Below are 19,638 nucleotides of genomic sequence, written 5' to 3'. Positions count from 1 at the left end.
CGAAGGCTGGGGTGGAGTTTTATAGCAGGAAGACACAGTGCACATGAGACCAAAGACGCCATCTTGGAAATGGGCAGTAATGCACAAAAGGTAATAAAAAATGTTCAGAGTCCTGACACTTGTTTACTATCAGGGTCTGGAAGACCAAGCAAAATTTCAGCGAGAGCTTCTTGTAGGATTGCTAGAGAGGCAAATCAGAATCTCTGTTTGACTGCACAAGAGCTTCAGAAAGATTTAGCAGACTCTGGAGTTGGGGTACATTGTTCTACTGTTCAGAGACACCTACATAAATATGGCCTTCATGGAAGAGTCATCAGGAGAAAATCCCTCCTGGATCCTTACTATAAAATTCAGTCTCAGAAGTATGCAAAAGAACATCCAAACAAGCCTGATGCATTTTGGAAACAAGTCCTGTGGCCGATGAAGTTAAAATAGAATTATTTGGCCACAATGATCAAAGGTATGTGTGGAGAAAAAAAGTCACAACATTTCAGGAAAATAAAATCTCACCAACCATTAAGCATGGGGGTGGACCAGTTATGGTTTGGGGTTGTGTTGCAGTCAATGGCATGAGGAGTATTTCACAGGTAGAAGGAAGAATGTATTCAATGAAATTTCATCAAATTCTTAATGCAAACATAACACCATTTGTAAAAAAGTTGAAGATGAAAAGAAGATTGCTTCCACAAATGGATAATGATCCTAAACACACTTAAAAATCCACAATAGACTACCTCAAAAGGCACAAGCTGAAGGTTTTACAATGGCCCTCAAAGTCCCTTGATCTGAACATCAATGAAAATCTGTGGCTACATCTCATAATAGCAGCGCATGCAAGATGACTCTGGAATCTCACAGAACTGGAAGAATTTTCCAAGGAAAAATGGATGAAAATCCCTCAGACAAGAATTGAAAGACTCTTGGCTGGCTATAAAAAGTGTTTACAAGCTGTAATACTTTCAAAAGGAAGTGCTACTAGGTACTAACTATTCAACTTTTGCATTAGCCCATTTTCCTTTTTGACATAAATGTAAAATATGTATATATATATATATATATATATATATACAGTGCCTACAAGTAGTATTCAACCCCCTGCAGATTTAGCAGGTTTACACATTTGGAATTAACTTGGCATTGTGACATTTGGACTGTAGATTAGCCTGGAAGTGTGAAATGCACTGCAGCAAAAAATAATGTTATTTCTTTGTTTATTTTTTTGTAAAATTGTGAAAAGTCTTTTCAGAGGGTCATTTATTATTCAACCCCTCAACCCACCAGAATTCTGTTTGGTTCCCCTAAAGTATTAAGAAGTAGTTCAGGCACAAAGAACAATAAGCTTCACATGTTTGGATTAATTATCTCTTTTTCCAGCCTTTTCTGACTATTTAAGACCCTCCCCAAACTTGTGAACAGCACTCAAACATGGTCAACATGGGAAAGACAAAGGAGCATTCCAAGGCCATCAGAGACAAGATCGTGGAAGGTCACAAGGCTGGCAAGGGGTACAAAACCCTTTCCAAGGAGTTGGGCCTACCTGTCTCTACTGTTGGGAGCATCATCCGGAAGTGGAAGGCTTATGGAACTACTGTTAGCCTTCCACGGCCTGGACAGCCTTTGAAAGTTTCCTCCCGTGCCGAGGCCAGGCTTGTCTGAAGAGTCAAGGCTAACCCAAGGACAACAAGGAAGGAGCTCCGGGAAGATCTCATGGCAGTGGGGACATTGGTTTCAGTCAATACCATAAGTAACGTACTCCACCGCAATGGTCTCCGTTCCAGACGAGCCCGTAAGGTACCTTTACTTTCAAAGCGTCATGTCAAGGCTCATCTACAGTTTGCTCATGATCACTTGGAGGACTCTGAGACTGACTGGTTCAAGGTTCTCTGGTCTGATGAGACCAAGATCGAGATCTTTGGTGCCAACCACACACGTGACGTTTGGAGACTGGATGGCACTGCATACGACCCCAAGAATACCATCCCTACAGTCAAGCATGGTGGTGGCAGCATCATGCTGTAGGGCTGTTTCTCAGCCAAGGGGCCTGGCCATCTGGTCCGCATCCATGGGAAGATGGATAGCACGGCCTACCTGGAGATTTTGGCCAAGAACCTCCGCTCCTCCATCAAGGATCTTAAGATGGGTCGTCATTTCATCTTCCAACAAGACAACGACCCAAAGCACACAGCCAAGAAAACCAAGGCCTGGTTCAAGAGGCAAAAAATCAAGGTGTTGCAGTGGCCTAGTCAGTCTCCTGACCTTAACACAATTGAAAACTTGTGGAAGGAGCTCAAGATTAAAGTCCACATGAGACACCCAAAGAACCTAGATAACTTGGAGAAGATCTGCATGGAGGAGTGGGCCAAGATAACTCCAGAGACCTGTGCCGGCCTGATCAGGTCTTATAAAAGATGATTATTAGCTGTAATTGCAAACAAAGGTTATTCCACAAAATATTAAACCTAGGGGTTGAATAATAATTGACCCACACTTTTATGTTTAAAATTTATAAAAATTTAACTGAGCAACAAAACTTTTTGGTTTGTAAGATTTATGCATCTGTTAATAAATCCTGCTCTTGTTTGAAGTTTGAAGGCTCTAACTTATTTGCATCTTATTAAACCTGCTAAATCTGCAGGGGGTTGAATACTACTTGTAGGCACTGTATATATATATACAGTGCCTACAAGTAGTATTCAACCCCCTGCAGATTTAGCAGGTTTAATAAGATGCAAATAAGTTAGAGCCTTCAAACTTCAAACAAGAGCAGGATTTATTAACAGATGCATAAATCTTACAAACCAAAAAGTTTTGTTGCTCAGTTAAATTTTTATAAATTTTAAACATAAAAGTGTGGGTCAATTATTATTCAACCCCTAGGTTTAATATTTTGTGGAATAACCTTTGTTTGCAATTACAGCTAATAATCGTCTTTTATAAGACCTGATCAGGCCGGCACAGGTCTCTGGAGTTATCTTGGCCCACTCCTCCATGCAGATCTTCTCCAAGTTATCTAGGTTCTTTGGGTGTCTCATGTGGACTTTAATCTTGAGCTCCTTCCACAAGTTTTCAATTGGGTTAAGGTCAGGAGACTGACTAGGCCACTGCAACACCTTGATTTTTTGCCTCTTGAACCAGGCCTTGGTTTTCTTGGCTGTGTGCTTTGGGTCGTTGTCTTGTTGGAAGATGAAATGATGACCCATCTTAAGATCCTTGATGGAGGAGCGGAGGTTCTTGGCCAAAATCTCCAGGTAGGCCGTGCTATCCATCTTCCCATGGATGCGGACCAGATGGCCAGGCCCCTTGGCTGAGAAACAGCCCCACAGCATGATGCTGCCACCACCATGCTTGACTGTAGGGATGGTATTCTTGGGGTCGTATGCAGTGCCATCCAGTCTCCAAACGTCACGTGTGTGGTTGGCACCAAAGATCTCGATCTTGGTCTCATCAGACCAGAGAACCTTGAACCAGTCAGTCTCAGAGTCCTCCAAGTGATCATGAGCAAACTGTAGACGAGCCTTGACATGACGCTTTGAAAGTAAAGGTACCTTACGGGCCTGTCTGGAACGGAGACCATTGCGGTGGAGTACGTTACTTATGGTATTGACTGAAACCAATGTCCCCACTGCCATGAGATCTTCCCGGAGCTCCTTCCTTGTTGTCCTTGGGTTAGCCTTGACTCTTCGGACAAGCCTGGCCTCGGCACGGGAGGAAACTTTCAAAGGCTGTCCAGGCCGTGGAAGGCTAACAGTAGTTACATAAGCCTTCCACTTCCGGATGATGCTCCCAACAGTGGAGACAGGTAGGCCCAACTCCTTGGAAAGGGTTTTGTACCCCTTGCCAGCCTTGTGACCCTCCACGATCTTGTCTCTGATGGCCTTGGAATGCTCCTTTGTCTTTCCCATGTTGACCATGTTTGAGTGCTGTTCACAAGTTTGTGGAGGGTCTTAAATAGTCAGAAAAGGCTGGAAAAAGAGATAATTAATCCCAACATGTGAAGCTCATTGTTCTTTGTGCCTGAACTATTTCTTAATACTTTAGGGGAACCAAACAGAATTCTGGTGGGTTGAGGGGTTGAATAATAAATGACCCTCTGAAAAGACTTTTCACAATTTAAAAAAAAAATAAACAAAGAAATAACATTCTTTTTTGCTGCAGTGCATTTCACACTTCCAGGCTGATCTACAGTCCAAATGTCACAATGCCAAGTTAATTCCAAATGTGTAAACCTGCTAAATCTGCAGGGGGTTGAATACTACTTGTAGGCACTGTATATATATATATATATATATATATATATATATATATATATATATATATATATATATATATATATATACAGCTCTGGCTAAAAATTAAGAGACCACTGCAAAATGTTCAGTTTGTCTGATTTTTCTCTATATGTAAATTTTTGAGTAAAATGTAAATTGTTCATTTATTCTATAAACTTCTGACATCTCTGAATTTCCAAGCAATACATTTTGTATTTTTTTTCCTGAAAAAGAAAAATGGTCAAAAAACAAAACAAAAAAACAGTGCTTTCAGACCTCAAATAATGCAAAGAAAACAAGTTCATCATTTCGAAAAAATAATACTAATGTTTTAACTCAGGAAGAGTTCAGAAATCAATATTTTGTGGAATAACCGTGATTTTTTATCACAGCTCTCATGTGTCTTGGCATGCTTTCCACCAGTTTTTCACACTGCTTTTGGCGCAAAAATGTAAGCAGTTCTTCTTTGTTTGATGCTTGTGATTATCCATCATCCTCTTGATTACATTCCAGAGGTTTTCAATGGGGTTCAGGTCTGGTGATTGGGCTGCCCATGACAGGGTTTGATGTGGTGGTCTCTTAATTTTTGCCAGAGCTGTATATATTTATTTTCCTTTGTCTAAAATACAAAGAAAATGTGTCATCTTTAACTTTAGGTTCCTTAGAGAACATTTCATCTTCAACTTGCTTAACTGTTCACATTAACAGTCATTTTTACCAGGGGTGCCAAAACTTTTACATGCCACTGTACCTGCTTCTACTACCCAAAGAAAGGGGTACACATTTGAGTGCCTTCCAATTTTATCCACAATGACTCTCACATAGTATTAGTATGGACGATCATACAGAAAGATATGGCTGTCACAACCGGGCAGAATTGGCGGGATTTGAACATTCGACAGAAGCTTGTTGCCTTTCAGATAAGTGAAGTAGGGTAAGTTACAAGTGAGTGCCCTTTTGTGGACACTTACATTAAATTTTTTGCATTTCTTTAACTCAATATTTTTGGAGTCAGATGAAAATAAAATGTGATATCACTGTTGGAACGGCACTGTGGCTAGTAATAGTGTAGCTGAGGGTATTATAGCTGGCACTGACTGATGGAGGATGTGAGTGGTAATGGAGGGCCGTGACTGCTATCTGGCATTCTGGCTGGTGTCAATTTCGGATAACATGGTTGTAATGGTTTAGAGTCACTGTGCATATCACTGTTATGGGGAATTGAGACTTCCACTATTTGGAGGTTCTGTAGTTGACAATGGAAGTGGGAATTTATATTGGAGTTCATGTTTGCCTTAGATGCCCAAAAAGATTGACCTCCTCTTGATTTGATTAGATGAGAAAGGTTGAACTTGATGGACCTTTGGAACCTTGACATGTTTGGTGTCTACGAACTCATAATGACCTAGAGAATCATAATGGCAGGTCAGTTTTAGCATTTAGTGAACCTAGCTAAAAAGCTAAACAAAAAACCAGTGTGGGATTGCACTTTTTTTGCAATTTCACCGCACTTGGAATTTTTTTCCCATTTTCTAGTACATGACATGGTAAAACCAATGGTGTCATTCAAAAGTACAACTTGTCCAGCAAAAATAAGCCTTCACATGGCCATATTGACGGAAAAATAAAAAAGTTATGGCTCTGGGAAGGAGGGGAGCGAAAAACGAAAACTGAAAAAGCTCCGGTCATTTAGGGGTTAAACTTCCAACCCTTTTTGGATAAGACTTTGAAAGACTTATATAGCTATGATAAGCGGAAGCTCTCATGGTTCGGCCGTATTAATGCGATAAAAATGGATGTACTGCCTCGTTTCCTGTATATTTTTCAGACAGTTCCTCTAATTTCCCCTCCTTTTTTTTTCCCAGAATCCAATCAGGCATTTCGAGATTTGTGTGTGGGGGTTGTAGACCCCGGATTGGCATGGGTACTTTATATACGTACAAAGGCTCAGGGGGTGGGTCTTCCAAATTTCAAATTGTATCACAAAGCAGCGCTGTTGACACACATGCTAGACTGGCAGCACCACAGTTCGGACAAACAATGGGTGGGAATAGAACAAGATAGCTCTAAAATTCCACTCCATAACCTCCACTGGATCAGCCCTAAAAATAGAGGTTAACTCAGTTATGAAGCTGACCTCCTTAAAGACACACTTAGCCTCTGTGGGTCACCAGATCCCATCCTCTATCTCTCCTTAGGCAGTGGACCGCTTACACCACTCTTCTCTAATCTGGAGTTTCCCCCAGGGTGAAGAGGGATCGTTTTCTTGGGTCGGAAAGAAGGGACAATACTAGATGCTTTCAAGTCCTCAAGGGTTCGGTCATGCCCGCTTTCGAATCAGTGCAGCTGATAGAGGGCGGGGGCCCTTCTGATTGCTTGGAATACCTCCAAACTAAAATCCTTCCTCTCGTCTCCAGAAAGAGCAGGCTCATACATATATGCTCTTTTAAACCAAAATACCAGAAATGAGTTCCCCAAGTATGTGAAGAAGTGGAGGGGTGAGTTGGGAGTTGATATATCGGAGGCAGAGTGGAGGAAGGCGTTCGTATACTCACATAAATTCTCCATTGCCTGTGCCACACAGGAAAAGAATTTCAAAATTCTCACCAGGTGGTATCCCTGTCCTGATGTCTTACATGCCGCTTTTCCCTCCGTCTCCGATAGGTGCTGGCGTTGTGGTGTAAAGAGAGGTACCATGCTACACATTTGGAGGGGATGTAAACATACTAAGCCATTTTGGGATTCTGTCTTTTCTGCTTATCAAGCCATTAGCGGTCATTCGGTGACCAACTCCCCCCAGGTGGCTTTATTATCTATCCTCCTGGGCTCGCTTTGATTCCACAAAAAGGGGCTCCTAAGATTCTGCTTAACTGCTGCGTGCACTGTGATCCCGAGATATTGGAAATCCTCCCAATCTCCGAATATGTCTGAATGGGTTAAGGAGATGACCAGCCTCCAAAGTATGGAGGTATTGTCAGCTGAAGTTAATGGTTCAATGGAGAAATATCTGCAAGTTTGGAGTCCTTGGATTATGTATATGGACTCTCAGGATTTTCAATCCCTCTTTTCTAAGGGTACCGTCACACAGTGCCATTTTCATCGCTACGACGGCACGATCTGTGACGTCGCAGCGTCGTATGATTATCGCTCCAGCGTCGTAGACTGCGGTCACACTTTGCAATCACGGCGCTGGAGCGATGCCGAAGTCCCCGGGTAACCAGGGTAAACATTGGGTTACTAAGCGCAGGGCCGTGCTTAGTAACCCGATGTTTACCCTGGTTACCAGCGTAAACGTAAAAAAAACAAACAGTACATACTCACATTCCGGTGTCTGTCCCCCGGCGTTCTGCTTCTCAGCACTGTGTAAGCACCATAGCCGGAAAGCAGAGCGGTGACGTCACCGCTGTGCTCGCTTTCCGGCCGGCAGGCGCTCACAGTGCAGAGAAGCTGAGACGCCGGGGGACAGACACCGGAATGTGAGTATGTACTGTTTGGTTTTTTTACGTTTACGCTGGTAACCAGGGTAAACATCGGGTTACTAAGCGCGGCCCTGCGCTTAGTTACCCGATGTTTACCCTGGTTACAAGCGAACACATCGCTGGATCGGTGTCACACACAACGATCCAGTGATGTCAGCGGGTGATCAAGCGACGAAAGAAAGTTCCAAACGATCTGCTACGACGTACGATTCTCAGCGTGATGTCTGATCGCAGTAGCGTGTCAGACACAGCGATATCGTAACGATATCGCTAGAACGTCACGAATCGTGCCGTCGTAGCGATGAAAATTTCACTGTGTGACGGTACCCTAAGCCATAAGGAAGATAGATTGAACAATACGGGTTAGATGGATGTCATTATAGGGGTTCAAGTTGCCCCCTTTTATATCAGACTTCATGGTTCCTTCCCCTCCTTCTCCGCCCCATTCCTCTTCTTCTTCTTCGTCTAATTCTTTCCTTTCGTGTTTAAACCATTATTAGTTGGAGCAACCTAGTTTCTCTTGTTTGGGTCGTTCTCTTTCAGTGGACACTTCATATGTATCGCCAGAGGTCATACAGTCTCCCTGGATAGGCGATTCCTACATCCGCTATGGATTTATTTTTCTTTTCAGATTTTGTTGGACTTGAATTAAAATGACTTTTAACCTGTAAGTTCTATTATTTCGGGACTTGTTGGCTACAGGTCTACAGTTGTAAGTGAGATTTCTTTTTGTACTCAGTAATCGTTATGTTTCTGAATCCTTTGTTACTTGCTTGTTCTGAAAATCTTTTCAATAAACACCAGATTAAACATAAACTTTATTTTTATTATTTTACCAGCAAAACAATTTTTGCATTTTAATTTTAACAATTGTTATTTTGACCCCATAGCAATGTAAAACTATAAAGAAAGCTTTAAGTTTATCTAACACATGGTTATTCTTGCTGCTTATTTTTTATAGCATTGGATTATTTCTAAAAATATGATGAACAGAATTTGGAGAACACTTTGAAAAATATGTTTTCTGCTGGTAAGAAACATAAATTATAAATAGATGTTGATGTTAAAAGCTGAAGCCGACATCTACAGCAGGTGCCAAACAAAAACAGCTTCTGAATATAGACACTAAATCTAACTGCTCTATGTTCTGTCAATGAGTCTACATCACTGAGGAATCTTTAGATGCACTTTTCCTTGTGGCTGCGTTCTTATTATTTCTGAAAAATTAAAGTGTGGCATGATGTTTGATAAATTTCCGCATCCCAAGTCTTCTTTGGCCACGTGCACACATTGCGGCAAGTGGTGCGGATTTTTCCGGACTGATTTTGGTAAATCCGCAGGTAAACCGCACTGCGGATTACTTGTGGAATTACTGCGCATTTACCGTGATTTTGTGTGGATTCCACCTGCGGTTTTACACCTGTGGATTTCTATTTGGAGCAGGTGTAAACCGTTGCGGAATCCGCACAAAGAATTGACATGCTGCGGAATAAACAACGCTACGTTTCCCCGCGTTTTTTTCCACAGCATGTGCACTGTGGATTTTGTTTTCCATAGGTTTACATGGTACTGTAAACTCAGGGAAAACTGTTGTGAATCCGCAAAATCAGCAGCAAAATCCGCAACGTGTGCACATACCCTTTCTGCAACTAATTTTGCACTTTTGACAACACCACTGCCCCCCACTAGGGTGAGTTTGCAAATTTCTGTATGACATTTTGAAGCACCACCCCAGCATGTTTTTTTTATTGAAGCACTGGAATGGTGCCACTATTCTAGGTTCCCTACTCCTAGTAATATTCTTACCTGTCGCCGCGTTTATCTTTTATCAGCGCTGCTCTGGTCAGTGTTCTGCAGGTTGTGACCTACCGGATCGCTCCAGTGTTTGCTGGCGATCCAGAAGTCACAAAATAGTGTAAGTCTATGAGATCCAGAACAAGGCTCTCATACACTTACACTGAGAGTTTGTGATCATTACCTGAGACTTCTGGTCAGTCAGAAGTTGTGATAAAGGAAAAAACCTAGCACTCAACTTGATGCTTGTGTGCACCGCGTCTGACAGCGGCACAACACGACCGATCCTCTACAGCATTTTACCCGATCCAGCGTTCTGACAAGACGCTGCAAGATTAAGTGCCCTGAGACACTATTGTCTATTATACCCGATCCACAGTTTAGTACGTAACTGATGAAGGTCCGTATGATGGACCGAAACGTTTGTTGGGTACTACAATAAATATTGCACACAAGCATCAAGTTGAGTGCTAGGTTTTTTTCTTTATTTGGATTAAGGTGTGGGAGCCTACCTTAGCACCATCCGACCAGTAGTGCACACGCTATTTTTTACTAAGTCAGAAGTTGTGGACACAAGATGGCGACATGGGACCGAAGCAGCAACTGGAAGAGCTGAAGACGGAGGCTGATAAGTAGAATACTGGGGTCAGGGAAATTAGCTTAGTAGCGCCTCTCCAGCACTGAAATAAAAAAAAACAAATGCTGGGGTGGTGCTTTAAAAAAAATTGCAAATAATCAATATGTCTAATAAAATGAAAGTGCCACAGATTTGCCTCTTTTGACAAACTCAAAAGAATTATGATGTACTCAAAATGCACTAAAGGGGGATTCTCAAGTTGTCCCTTGAGCAGCTCAAAGCAATGCAGTCTCCTTAGCTTCCTTACTTCCTGGTTTCTGGTCAGATCGCTCTCCTCCTTGAGTGACGGTTCTGGTGAATAGTAGAACTCTAGTATTAGTAGAAATATAAAGCTCAGCACAAGTTCTGCTGTAACACATTCAGCTATCAGTTGTTTGTTCTGTAGTTTTCTGGTATTACTATATTTACCCATAGAGATAACAGGGAATTTGAACAAGCATAAAGCTCCAGATTGCTAGAGAGCATAGAGCAAGGGCAAAACAAATGATAAATTCACTGCTAAGGCTACGTTCACATTTGCGTTGTTGGGCGCAGCGTCGTCGACGCAACGCACAACGCATGTCAAACGCATACACAACGCAGCGTTTTTTGACGCATGCGTTGTCCTATACAATTGAAGATCCAAAACGCCCCCCAAAAAATACATTTAGGCAAAAGGCGCATGCGTCAAAAAACGCGGCTCAACGCAGGCAACTGCGCCCTATGCGTTTTTCATAGACACTAATGTGTTCTTTTGGCGCATTTACGACGCAGGTGCGTTGCATGCGTTTTTCTTCGGAAATGTGACGCACCAAAACTGCAACCTGTAGCGTCGTCCGCGCCCTGTCTGGTGCGCCAAAAAAACGCATGCGTTATACAACGCATGACAACGCATACCGGCGCATGTCCATGCGCCCCCCATGTTAAAGATAGGGGCACATGACGCATGCGTCGGTATGCGTCGACGACGCTGCGCCCAACAACGCAAATGTGAACGTAGCCAAAGAAATCAACATACCGTAATTAAAAGACATTTCATTCTGTAGTCAAGACTCATCTAACCTTCTTATTGCTAAACTCATTAAATTTCATTCAACTGGAAATTTAGGAGTCTCCAAAGCTCAAAAAATAACAAATAAAAATATGCAAATGGAAGTTTTCTTGAAAAATAAATATATACAGAAAGCTCATCAGATTTCAGGTCTGTGCTGATGAGATCCACAAATCTGAACAGGTCAAGTTCTAAAACAGTGATTGATGACATCTTTTCAGGCATATTGTTCTGCGGAAACTGCCTGAAAAACCTATCAAAAATAGTTCAAAAGAAGAAACATAAACATTTCTATGTAAAAATGACTCGCTGCGCACATGTTCAGGTTTTTTAGCATTTGATAATCACTTTAGATTTCTAAACACACTAAGTGGCTAAAAAAGTAACATGTCCATTCTTCTGGTGTCTTCTAATTGGAAGACACTCTATATTTTACAAAACAAGTCAATGGGAAACCTCAAAACACACCTGAAATATGCTCAGATTTTTTTTTTTAAGCGTTTCGCCATTGTATTTGCTAAAAAAAAATTAATAGCAGTTTCTTCATTATTCAATGGAGTGAAAAAAAATGTCAGTAAAAAAGAACTTTCCAAAAATCCGCTGGTGGTGAAAACTATAGGCAGCTCGCTCAGGAAACGACCGGCAAAATGACACAAAATTCGCTTCAGGAAAAAATACTACAGAGTTTCCTGAAGTGTCTTCTGCTTGAACAACATTCACGTGTAGTGGCTTTGGCCAAGATTATAATATTGATTGTAAAATAGAAGAAAATGACTGTTGACTGATCTTCTGCCTCATAAAAAGCACTTGCGGTTGTGTCACCTATCTGTTCTGCATATCACAATGGTGTGTAATAATACATAATTCAATCAAGCTTGTAATAAATTTAAAGTAACAGGAAACTGGAAATTTAACAAAAATCAACTGCAATTGCTTCTAACTTGGATATCAATAACAGATCTACGTAGAATTTTCTCCCATGTTTGATAGTCTTTCATACCCCCAGTGTTGTCCTAGAGAGGTGATACCTAAGTGGCAGCTGATGGGCCACAAGAACCCGTTTGTGTCTACAGAAGGTGTAGCTTCCTCACCTCGGTTAATTATTCCGCTGCTGGGAGTGGCAGTTTATTTGATGCCTTTTGTAACTTACTGAAAATTGGATGATGAGGAAAGTCTTTGTCACGCTGCAGCTCTGCAAGTAAGTGCAGACTCCACTAGATGGCAGCAGAATGGAGAGAGGGCTGAAATCCTTCTCAGAGCAGACCAGCAGAACTGCAGCGAGGCTACCACCAGGTGGCAACAGAATGGTCAGACCAGCCGGATCGATAACAGAGAGTAGCGTAGTACCAAGGGGAATTCCAAACACAGAGTCAGAGGAGCGCCAAAAGGTCAGTACCGGTCAGTAGCAGAAGTATCAGAAGGGAGAGACAGAATCACGTCAAAGCCAAAGTAGAGTCGAGTACCGGGGAATCCAAACACACAGGGACACACAGAGTCAGGGTGGGAAGAGAGGAATGAATAGACACTTGCAAAGACAGTTAATGGGAATCTGCCACCTCATTTTTCGCATATAAGCTGCGGCCACCGCCATTAGGGGCTTATCTACAGCATTCTGTAATGCTGTAGATAAGCCCCCGATGTATCCTGAAAGATAAGAAAAACAAGTTAGATTATACTCAACCAGGGGCGGTCCGGTCCGATGGGCATCGCGGGTCCGGCGCCTCCCATCTTCATGCGATGACATCCTCTTCCTTGCTTCTGTCATGGCTCCTGCACAGGTGTACTGATTTGCCCTGTTGACGGCAGCGTAAAGTACGGCAGTGCGCAGGCGCCGGGCCTCTCTGACCTTTCCCAGCGCCTGCGCACTGCAGTACTTTGCTCTGCCCTCAACAGGGCAGAGAATTATGCCCGCGCAGGAGCCGCAACAGAAGCAAGGAAGAGGATATCATCGCATGAAGATGGGAGGCGGCGGACCCGGACATGCGACGCCCATTGGACCTGGACCACACCGGACAGCCCCTGGGTGAGTAAAATCTAACTTGTTTTTATCATCTTTCAGGTTACATCGGGGGCTTGTCTACAGCATTATAGAATGCTGTAGATAAGCCCCTGATGGCAGTGGCCGCAGCTTATATGCGAAAAATTAGGTGACAGATTCCCTTTAAATGCAGCAGGACTGACACAGCCTGCAGGAAGCAGCTCAGATAAACAGCAGACCCGACACAGGAATGAGGCAGAGAAAGTTAACCCCTGATGTGACCAGACCAGGAAAGGAGAGACAAGACCCAAAACCCGGTCTGGATCATGACTGTCTTGTATGACAATGCCATCTGGTTGAGTCTCTAAGCTTTAAGTAGTTGATCTCTGGCCCTGGTGTCTTAGAGGGTGCAGGGACTGACACATAAGACATCACCATTATGAATGACACTTGTTAGGTGAGGTCCTTTTTACACATTTTGCAGCAACATATCTGTATCTTTTATAACAATCCATCACTGATCACTGACGTACAATCCCTCCGTACCCAGAGGGGAGTCATATGAGAAAAAGATACTACAGCAGATTACTGAAAACTGGTTCTCCTGCATTCCCTTCGCCATACCCCACTCCCCCGAGCTTTAAGTGTGATTCGCCTCCGCATGCACCGATCCCATCTACTCCATCTCTCTAAATTATTGATACACACACAATTGTTTGTATGCTGACTTGGATTCCCCTAGGCAAATGTTATCAAAAAACAGTACACCTGACACCTTCCAATTCTCACATAAGCTCGAATTGCTTCAACATGAGAAACGAAGAACATTATCATCCCTGTAGGGCATCACCTCCAGGATCTCACCTGGTATTTATACCAATAAATATTGGATCAGCCAAGAAATTAGATGCAGAAAACGAAAACTATATCCAAAATACTGACACAGGAATCTGTATAAGGCCACGTTTACACCACATTTGTGCACTATGCCAGAAGTATACTTTTTTCAGCAATAACATGATTTGCAGGAGTCAACGCCATTGCCCGCAATATTCTTTTTTACACAATTCTTAAACAATGATTATAATAAGTTTTTCTTTTTTTTTATTCACAGCACGTTTCAATGCCATACTAGCATCTTTATCAAGTGAAAAAAACATTGACACTTGGCTTTTTCACTTGATAAAGATTCCGGTACAGCTTTGAAAAATAAAATTATCATCATCATTGAAGAATTTTTATTCTCCAGCAGTGCAGCCCACCAGTTGTGTTTCATCCAACTGGATGCAATTTTTCCTGTAGGATTTATCCACCAGCCACGGGACAGCAGCTGACATAGGAGTTATGTCTGTCACAACTCTGACAGATGAGCGTTAAGCAAGCACTTTCCCACTCTCTCCGTAAAGCCAGGGTCACACTTGCGAGTGTGATGCGAAAAACTCACGCGAGTCTCTTGCATCAAGTCCTGGCACTGCCGCCGGCACTCGGGACCGGAGTGTGCGGCTGCAGGTACTTCTATGTAGCCACACGCTCCGGTCCCGAGTGTCGGCAGCAGTGTCGGGAATTCATGCATGAGTTTCTCGCATCACACTCGCAAGTGTGACCCCGGCCTACGGCATCACCCTGTGCTGTGCTCTGTTCCACTCATCTAGATTTCTTCTTTGTCTTTCTTTTTTATTTGTCCGTTCGCCTCTGAAGCCAAACTAAGTAATGTATTTTTACTAGTATATTCAATAACTACTAATTAGTTAGAGGCCTGATTACTGGGACCTGACATCACTGCACTACATCTAGTTTTGAAAAGGAAATGAAAGGTAAAGTTTCCACGGTGCGTTTTTGGGGAACTTTTTAAGCTGAGTAATTTACATATTCTTACATTTTGCATATTACGCAAAAATCACAGAAGTTATAGTTCCAGCTAAGTGGATGAGATTTATAGAAATCGCTTGTTCGTTGTGCTTTTATTTTATGCTGCATTAAGTGACCTGCGGCACGGTGTTTGAAATACGGAACAAGTTAATTCCTCTTGGGGGTACGCTGAGTTTTATGTGCGGAGTCTCCCCATAAACTTGCATCAGATATGGAAAATCCACAGATTAAAAAGGCATTTTTAGTGAATTTCTGCTCAGAAACGCACTAGAAACTCATGTAATTCACAATCACTGTATCAATAAAGTTTTGTCAAAGTCCAGGAAGTACCAAAAACAAAAACAGCTTTATTTAAAACATGATGCACCAAAAACAGACAGAAAACACAGCGTCAAAAACGTAATAAAAACGCATGTAAAAATGTAATGAAAAAAAGCAACTAACCTAAAACTGGGTGCCCACGATCCAGAGCTAGTAGAGCTTTGTATAGTAAAGCGCTGCCTTCTAGTGAACGCAGGTAAATCCGCATGTGTTCACTGAACCGTGCGGATTCACTGTGTCCAATACATTGTATTGCTGTAATTTCTCTTGCCATGCAGCGGTCCTGAAAGACACGGCACATGTCCGTCTCCGCGGGTGAGCCACGGGCGACTGTTGACGCATAGTGGACATGGGAATAGTAAAAATCCCATCCACTACGCTGTAACATCTGAACGCTGCACAAGTACGCAGCATGCAACCCGCAGCGTTTATCATGTGCACATACCCTATTAGGTGCTGCAAAGATACAGAAAATTTGCAACATCAAAAACTCACTGAATACTCATTGTGGATACCCAGCCATAGGTTTTTCCAGGTGCAAACCTCATAAGAAAGTACTGGCATTTTTTTTTTTAATACTAAAACATTTTGAAACATTTCCTGGAGCTTTTTGTTAACGTTTTTCTTTGGTATTTTCTATAAAAGTCTTATTTAGGTTTTTAAAAAAATTCTTTTGTGGTTGTTTGGGCGATTTTTGGACATCTTTTTGAAGTCCATTAAGCAATGAACGAAACACGAGAGCTGAATAAAATTAAAACACTAACAAAAGACAATCAGATGACTTCAGGGGGCTATTTTTATTAACCTTCCCATTGACTTTTATTACAAAGTATGGAGCGGCTTCATAACAGAAAATGCCTGAAGAATGCATAGCATGTAGATAGCATGGGTGTACTAATCTAGGTAGTTAGAAATCCCAATGACTCCTGGCACTCACATGGATTTGTTTTATCTTGACTCTTTATATTTAGATCCTGGACGCGTTTCAGCACATCCAGAGCTTCCAACGGCAGGGGCTAAAATGCGTCTAAATCTAAAGAAAAAAATCGAAAAAATCCATGGGAATGCCGGGAGTTCTTGATTCTATGGTAATCTAGGTAGGACCAGGTCAGGAGCTGCGCTCTGCGGAGGAAAAGTCAATGGGGCAGTGACCTCTACTTTCTACAGATCAGCTACGTTCCTTGTGTACACCAGTCCCCATATGCCATCACGTACTGGGGTAGAAAAACCTGAGTGTTACAATATTATGACCAACAATCGGCGAATGTCCTGCTTACCCATAGACCATGAAAATTCTCTAGGAGTAAGTTTTATTTTCTGCACAAGACCTGTGTATAAAATGCATAGGAAATGCACAGAACAAAGGGGTAATACTGATACAATGTAACACCTGAGTATGGCAAAGGGAAACACTATTTCCACTGAAAACATTACCATCAATTCTGTCATTGCTACAGGACAGTATATCACTGTGGATTGAATGTCACAGAGGCCATGACAGACCGGAGACAGGCAGCGCGTCGGGTGAAAAAGAACAATTGTAACTTATTTATAATAAATATATGGAAATATTTGGTTTGCAGTAGGAGAACACTCGTCTCAGGCTGACAGCTCTTGTCAGGAAATGCAAATACTTTAGTTTATTTCCTCAGAATAAAATCTTTATGATGCCTGGTCCAACTTTCAGCTGAGAATTTTGTAATTTCACCTATATATTTCAACGTCATGACGTTTGAGACAATGTATCCATGCCTCCAAGCAAATATTACGGTAGTCTGCAATTCAGAATATTTAGCTCACAGAGAATTTTTTTAATTGGACGAACTTTGGCAAATCCTCATATTTGAGAAATATTTGTTTCCTTCCAATAAATATTAGCACTGCGGAAAGTTTTGATTCAGGACAATAAGTAGAGATCCTGAAATGGTGAGGAATTGTAATACAGGAACAGGTTGTGATAAAATACAAAGGACCATATCAATGTCTAAGATTATGTAATGCCATGTGTATCTGATCACCCCTGTCTAAATCTTCCAAACTAGCGCATGGTCTTAATGCAGCATCATCAGGGCGGTACATCGCTATATACTCCAGAATGGTATATACCCAGTATAGCAAGGATCATAGAAGCAGGAATAAAGCCTTGCCCACAGTGATGCCAGTGCTGGAGAGCTGTGCAATACCCTGAATATGTGTGTGCTGATAAGGCTATGCTGGCACATGCCAGACACTTAGCTATAGCTCAGCAACAGGACCATGTGTGCTACTTACAGCCAGTCTTCTCTATCAGTTCCTGAGTCACCTGAGATCGAGAAAGTGACAGCCCCATAATATATTCCAACCACGAGAGACCTGGACTCTGGGATTTCTTCAATTGCCAAAGACACGTAGACTACAAAGTTAATGCCAAGGGGTGCTGCTCAGTAGTGCAGTTCAGTGGTACCAAGGGGTGCTGCTCAGTAGTGCAGTTCAGTGGTACCAAGGGGTGCTGCTTAGTCGTGCAGTTCAGTGGTACCAAGGGGTGCTGCTTAGTCGTGCAGTTCAGTGGTACCAAGGGGTGCTGCTCAGTAGTGCAGTTCAGTGGTACCAAGGGGTGCTGCTTAGTCGTGCAGTTCAGTGGTACCAAGGGGTGCTGCTCAGTAGTGCAGTTCAGTGGTACCAAGGGGTGCTGCTTAGTCGTGCCAAGGTGTGCAGCTCAGTGGTGCTAAGGGGTGCAGCTCAACGGAGATGCCCAACTTTCCTTCAATCAAGGCAGGAGGTCATCTGTCCTATGATGGCAGTATGGTACCGGGCCTTCAGTCTGTTGTTATCCGACTGCAAGAGCTGAAGTTCCTCTTGTTACTGTGCAATGAATAGGAAATGCCTAGTGTCACTGTCCTGTACAGCACGACATCCTGGTGCAGCCTCTGTGTTACCAGCAGAGTCTTGTAGAGCAGAAGTCCCCGATCTGCTGTCTTCCTGCACCCACCAGTGTCACTGTACCCAGCAGAGCAGATGGCACAGGCGCAGCTCCAGCTTCCAGGTCCACTGTTGCCCCAGATGCACCTCACTGTCCGGGAGAGTTGATGCCCCAGGTAAGGTCCTGGAGTGTCTATGGCCAGCAGAGAAGATGCTCAGGGTGCAGCCCCTAGATGACAATTTCCATAAGGCAACAGAGACCCCGGTGCAACTCCTATGTAACTGTATCCTACAGTCCCTGGTGCAGCCCCTAAATTACTATATCCAGAAGCAGCGGTCCCCGGTGCCCCTCCTGAGTTACTTTGTCCCTGTGTTACTCTCCAGCAGGTCGGTGCAGTCCTCGGAGCAGTCCCTGGTGCCCCTCCTGAGTTACTTTGTCCCTGTGATACTATCCAGCAGGTCGGTGCAGCCCTTGGAGCAGTCCCTGGTGCTGCTCCTCTCGGGTATTCTATAGGTTTTGTGTCCAGGAAGCTGCTGCACTAATTAGAACAGACAGCTCTCACATCCCCGGGTCCCAGTGCCTGCCGTGTTATGGCTGCTTCTCCGGACACTGCCTAAATTCCCAGGAGAGCTGGAATCCAGGTGTGGGTGCGGGAGGAGGTGAGGCAGGAGGAGGCGAGGCAGGAGGAGGCGAGGCAGGCTCGGCGTGTCCGTGCACGGCAGCACCACCTGCAGCTGTCTGACCATCGCTTCCATCCAGCTATGATGGGAGGCTGCACGAGCTGTCAGTGGGGGTCTGAAGCCTTTCCTGTATGCTCCTGGCACACAATATGGTATTCCCCTAATGACAGGTGGATGAGCCATGGATGTCAGGCAAGCCATAATCATTAGGGAGAACTGTATGCAATGCCCTGTAATATGTGTGATTAGACAGAAATGTATCCTTGTGAGACACACTGGCATATTTACAAAGAATGATCATAAAACAACCATCATGAGTGTCTGCTCTATAGCATGGTACTCATAACAAAGTTTGAGACCTCATTTTACCAGAAATAAACTTTAACAACTTTTATTTTTTTTGAAAATTATACTAATAACTTTAACACATTCATCAGTGCCCTAAGGCCAGCGTCACACTCAGCGTATGAAAATACGGTCCATTTTTACGGCCGTAATACACAGAAATGTTCCCAAAATAGTGGTCCGTATGTCATCTGTAGTCAGGGTGTGTCAGCGTATTTTGCGCATGGCATCCTCCGTATGTAATCCGTATGGCATCCGTACTGCGAGATTTTCTCGCAGGCTTGCAAAACCGACATCTAATGGATTTATGTGCTCAAATGTTCGTTAAAACATATATA

General features: G+C 43.0%; 1 protein-coding gene across 1 annotated transcript in view; it reads right to left on the bottom strand.

Annotated features, from left to right (window-relative positions):
- Window positions 1-18,886, bottom strand: part of TESC (tescalcin) — a 137,132-nt gene extending 118,246 nt beyond the window's left edge. Inside the window, exon 1 of the mRNA XM_077292338.1 lies at window positions 17,648-18,886. Within this exon, the coding sequence (XP_077148453.1) occupies window positions 17,648-17,705 (58 nt within the window). The 5' untranslated portion in view covers window positions 17,706-18,886. The remainder of the gene's footprint in view (window positions 1-17,647) is intronic.
- Window positions 18,887-19,638: the final 752 nt, after the last annotated feature.

The sequence above is a fragment of the Ranitomeya variabilis genome, chromosome 1, assembly GCF_051348905.1.
Source record: "Ranitomeya variabilis isolate aRanVar5 chromosome 1, aRanVar5.hap1, whole genome shotgun sequence".
Lineage (NCBI taxonomy): Eukaryota > Metazoa > Chordata > Amphibia > Anura > Dendrobatidae > Ranitomeya > Ranitomeya variabilis.
Note: the sequence above shows the minus strand (reverse complement) of the source record. Positions and strands in the feature narration are given on the sequence as shown.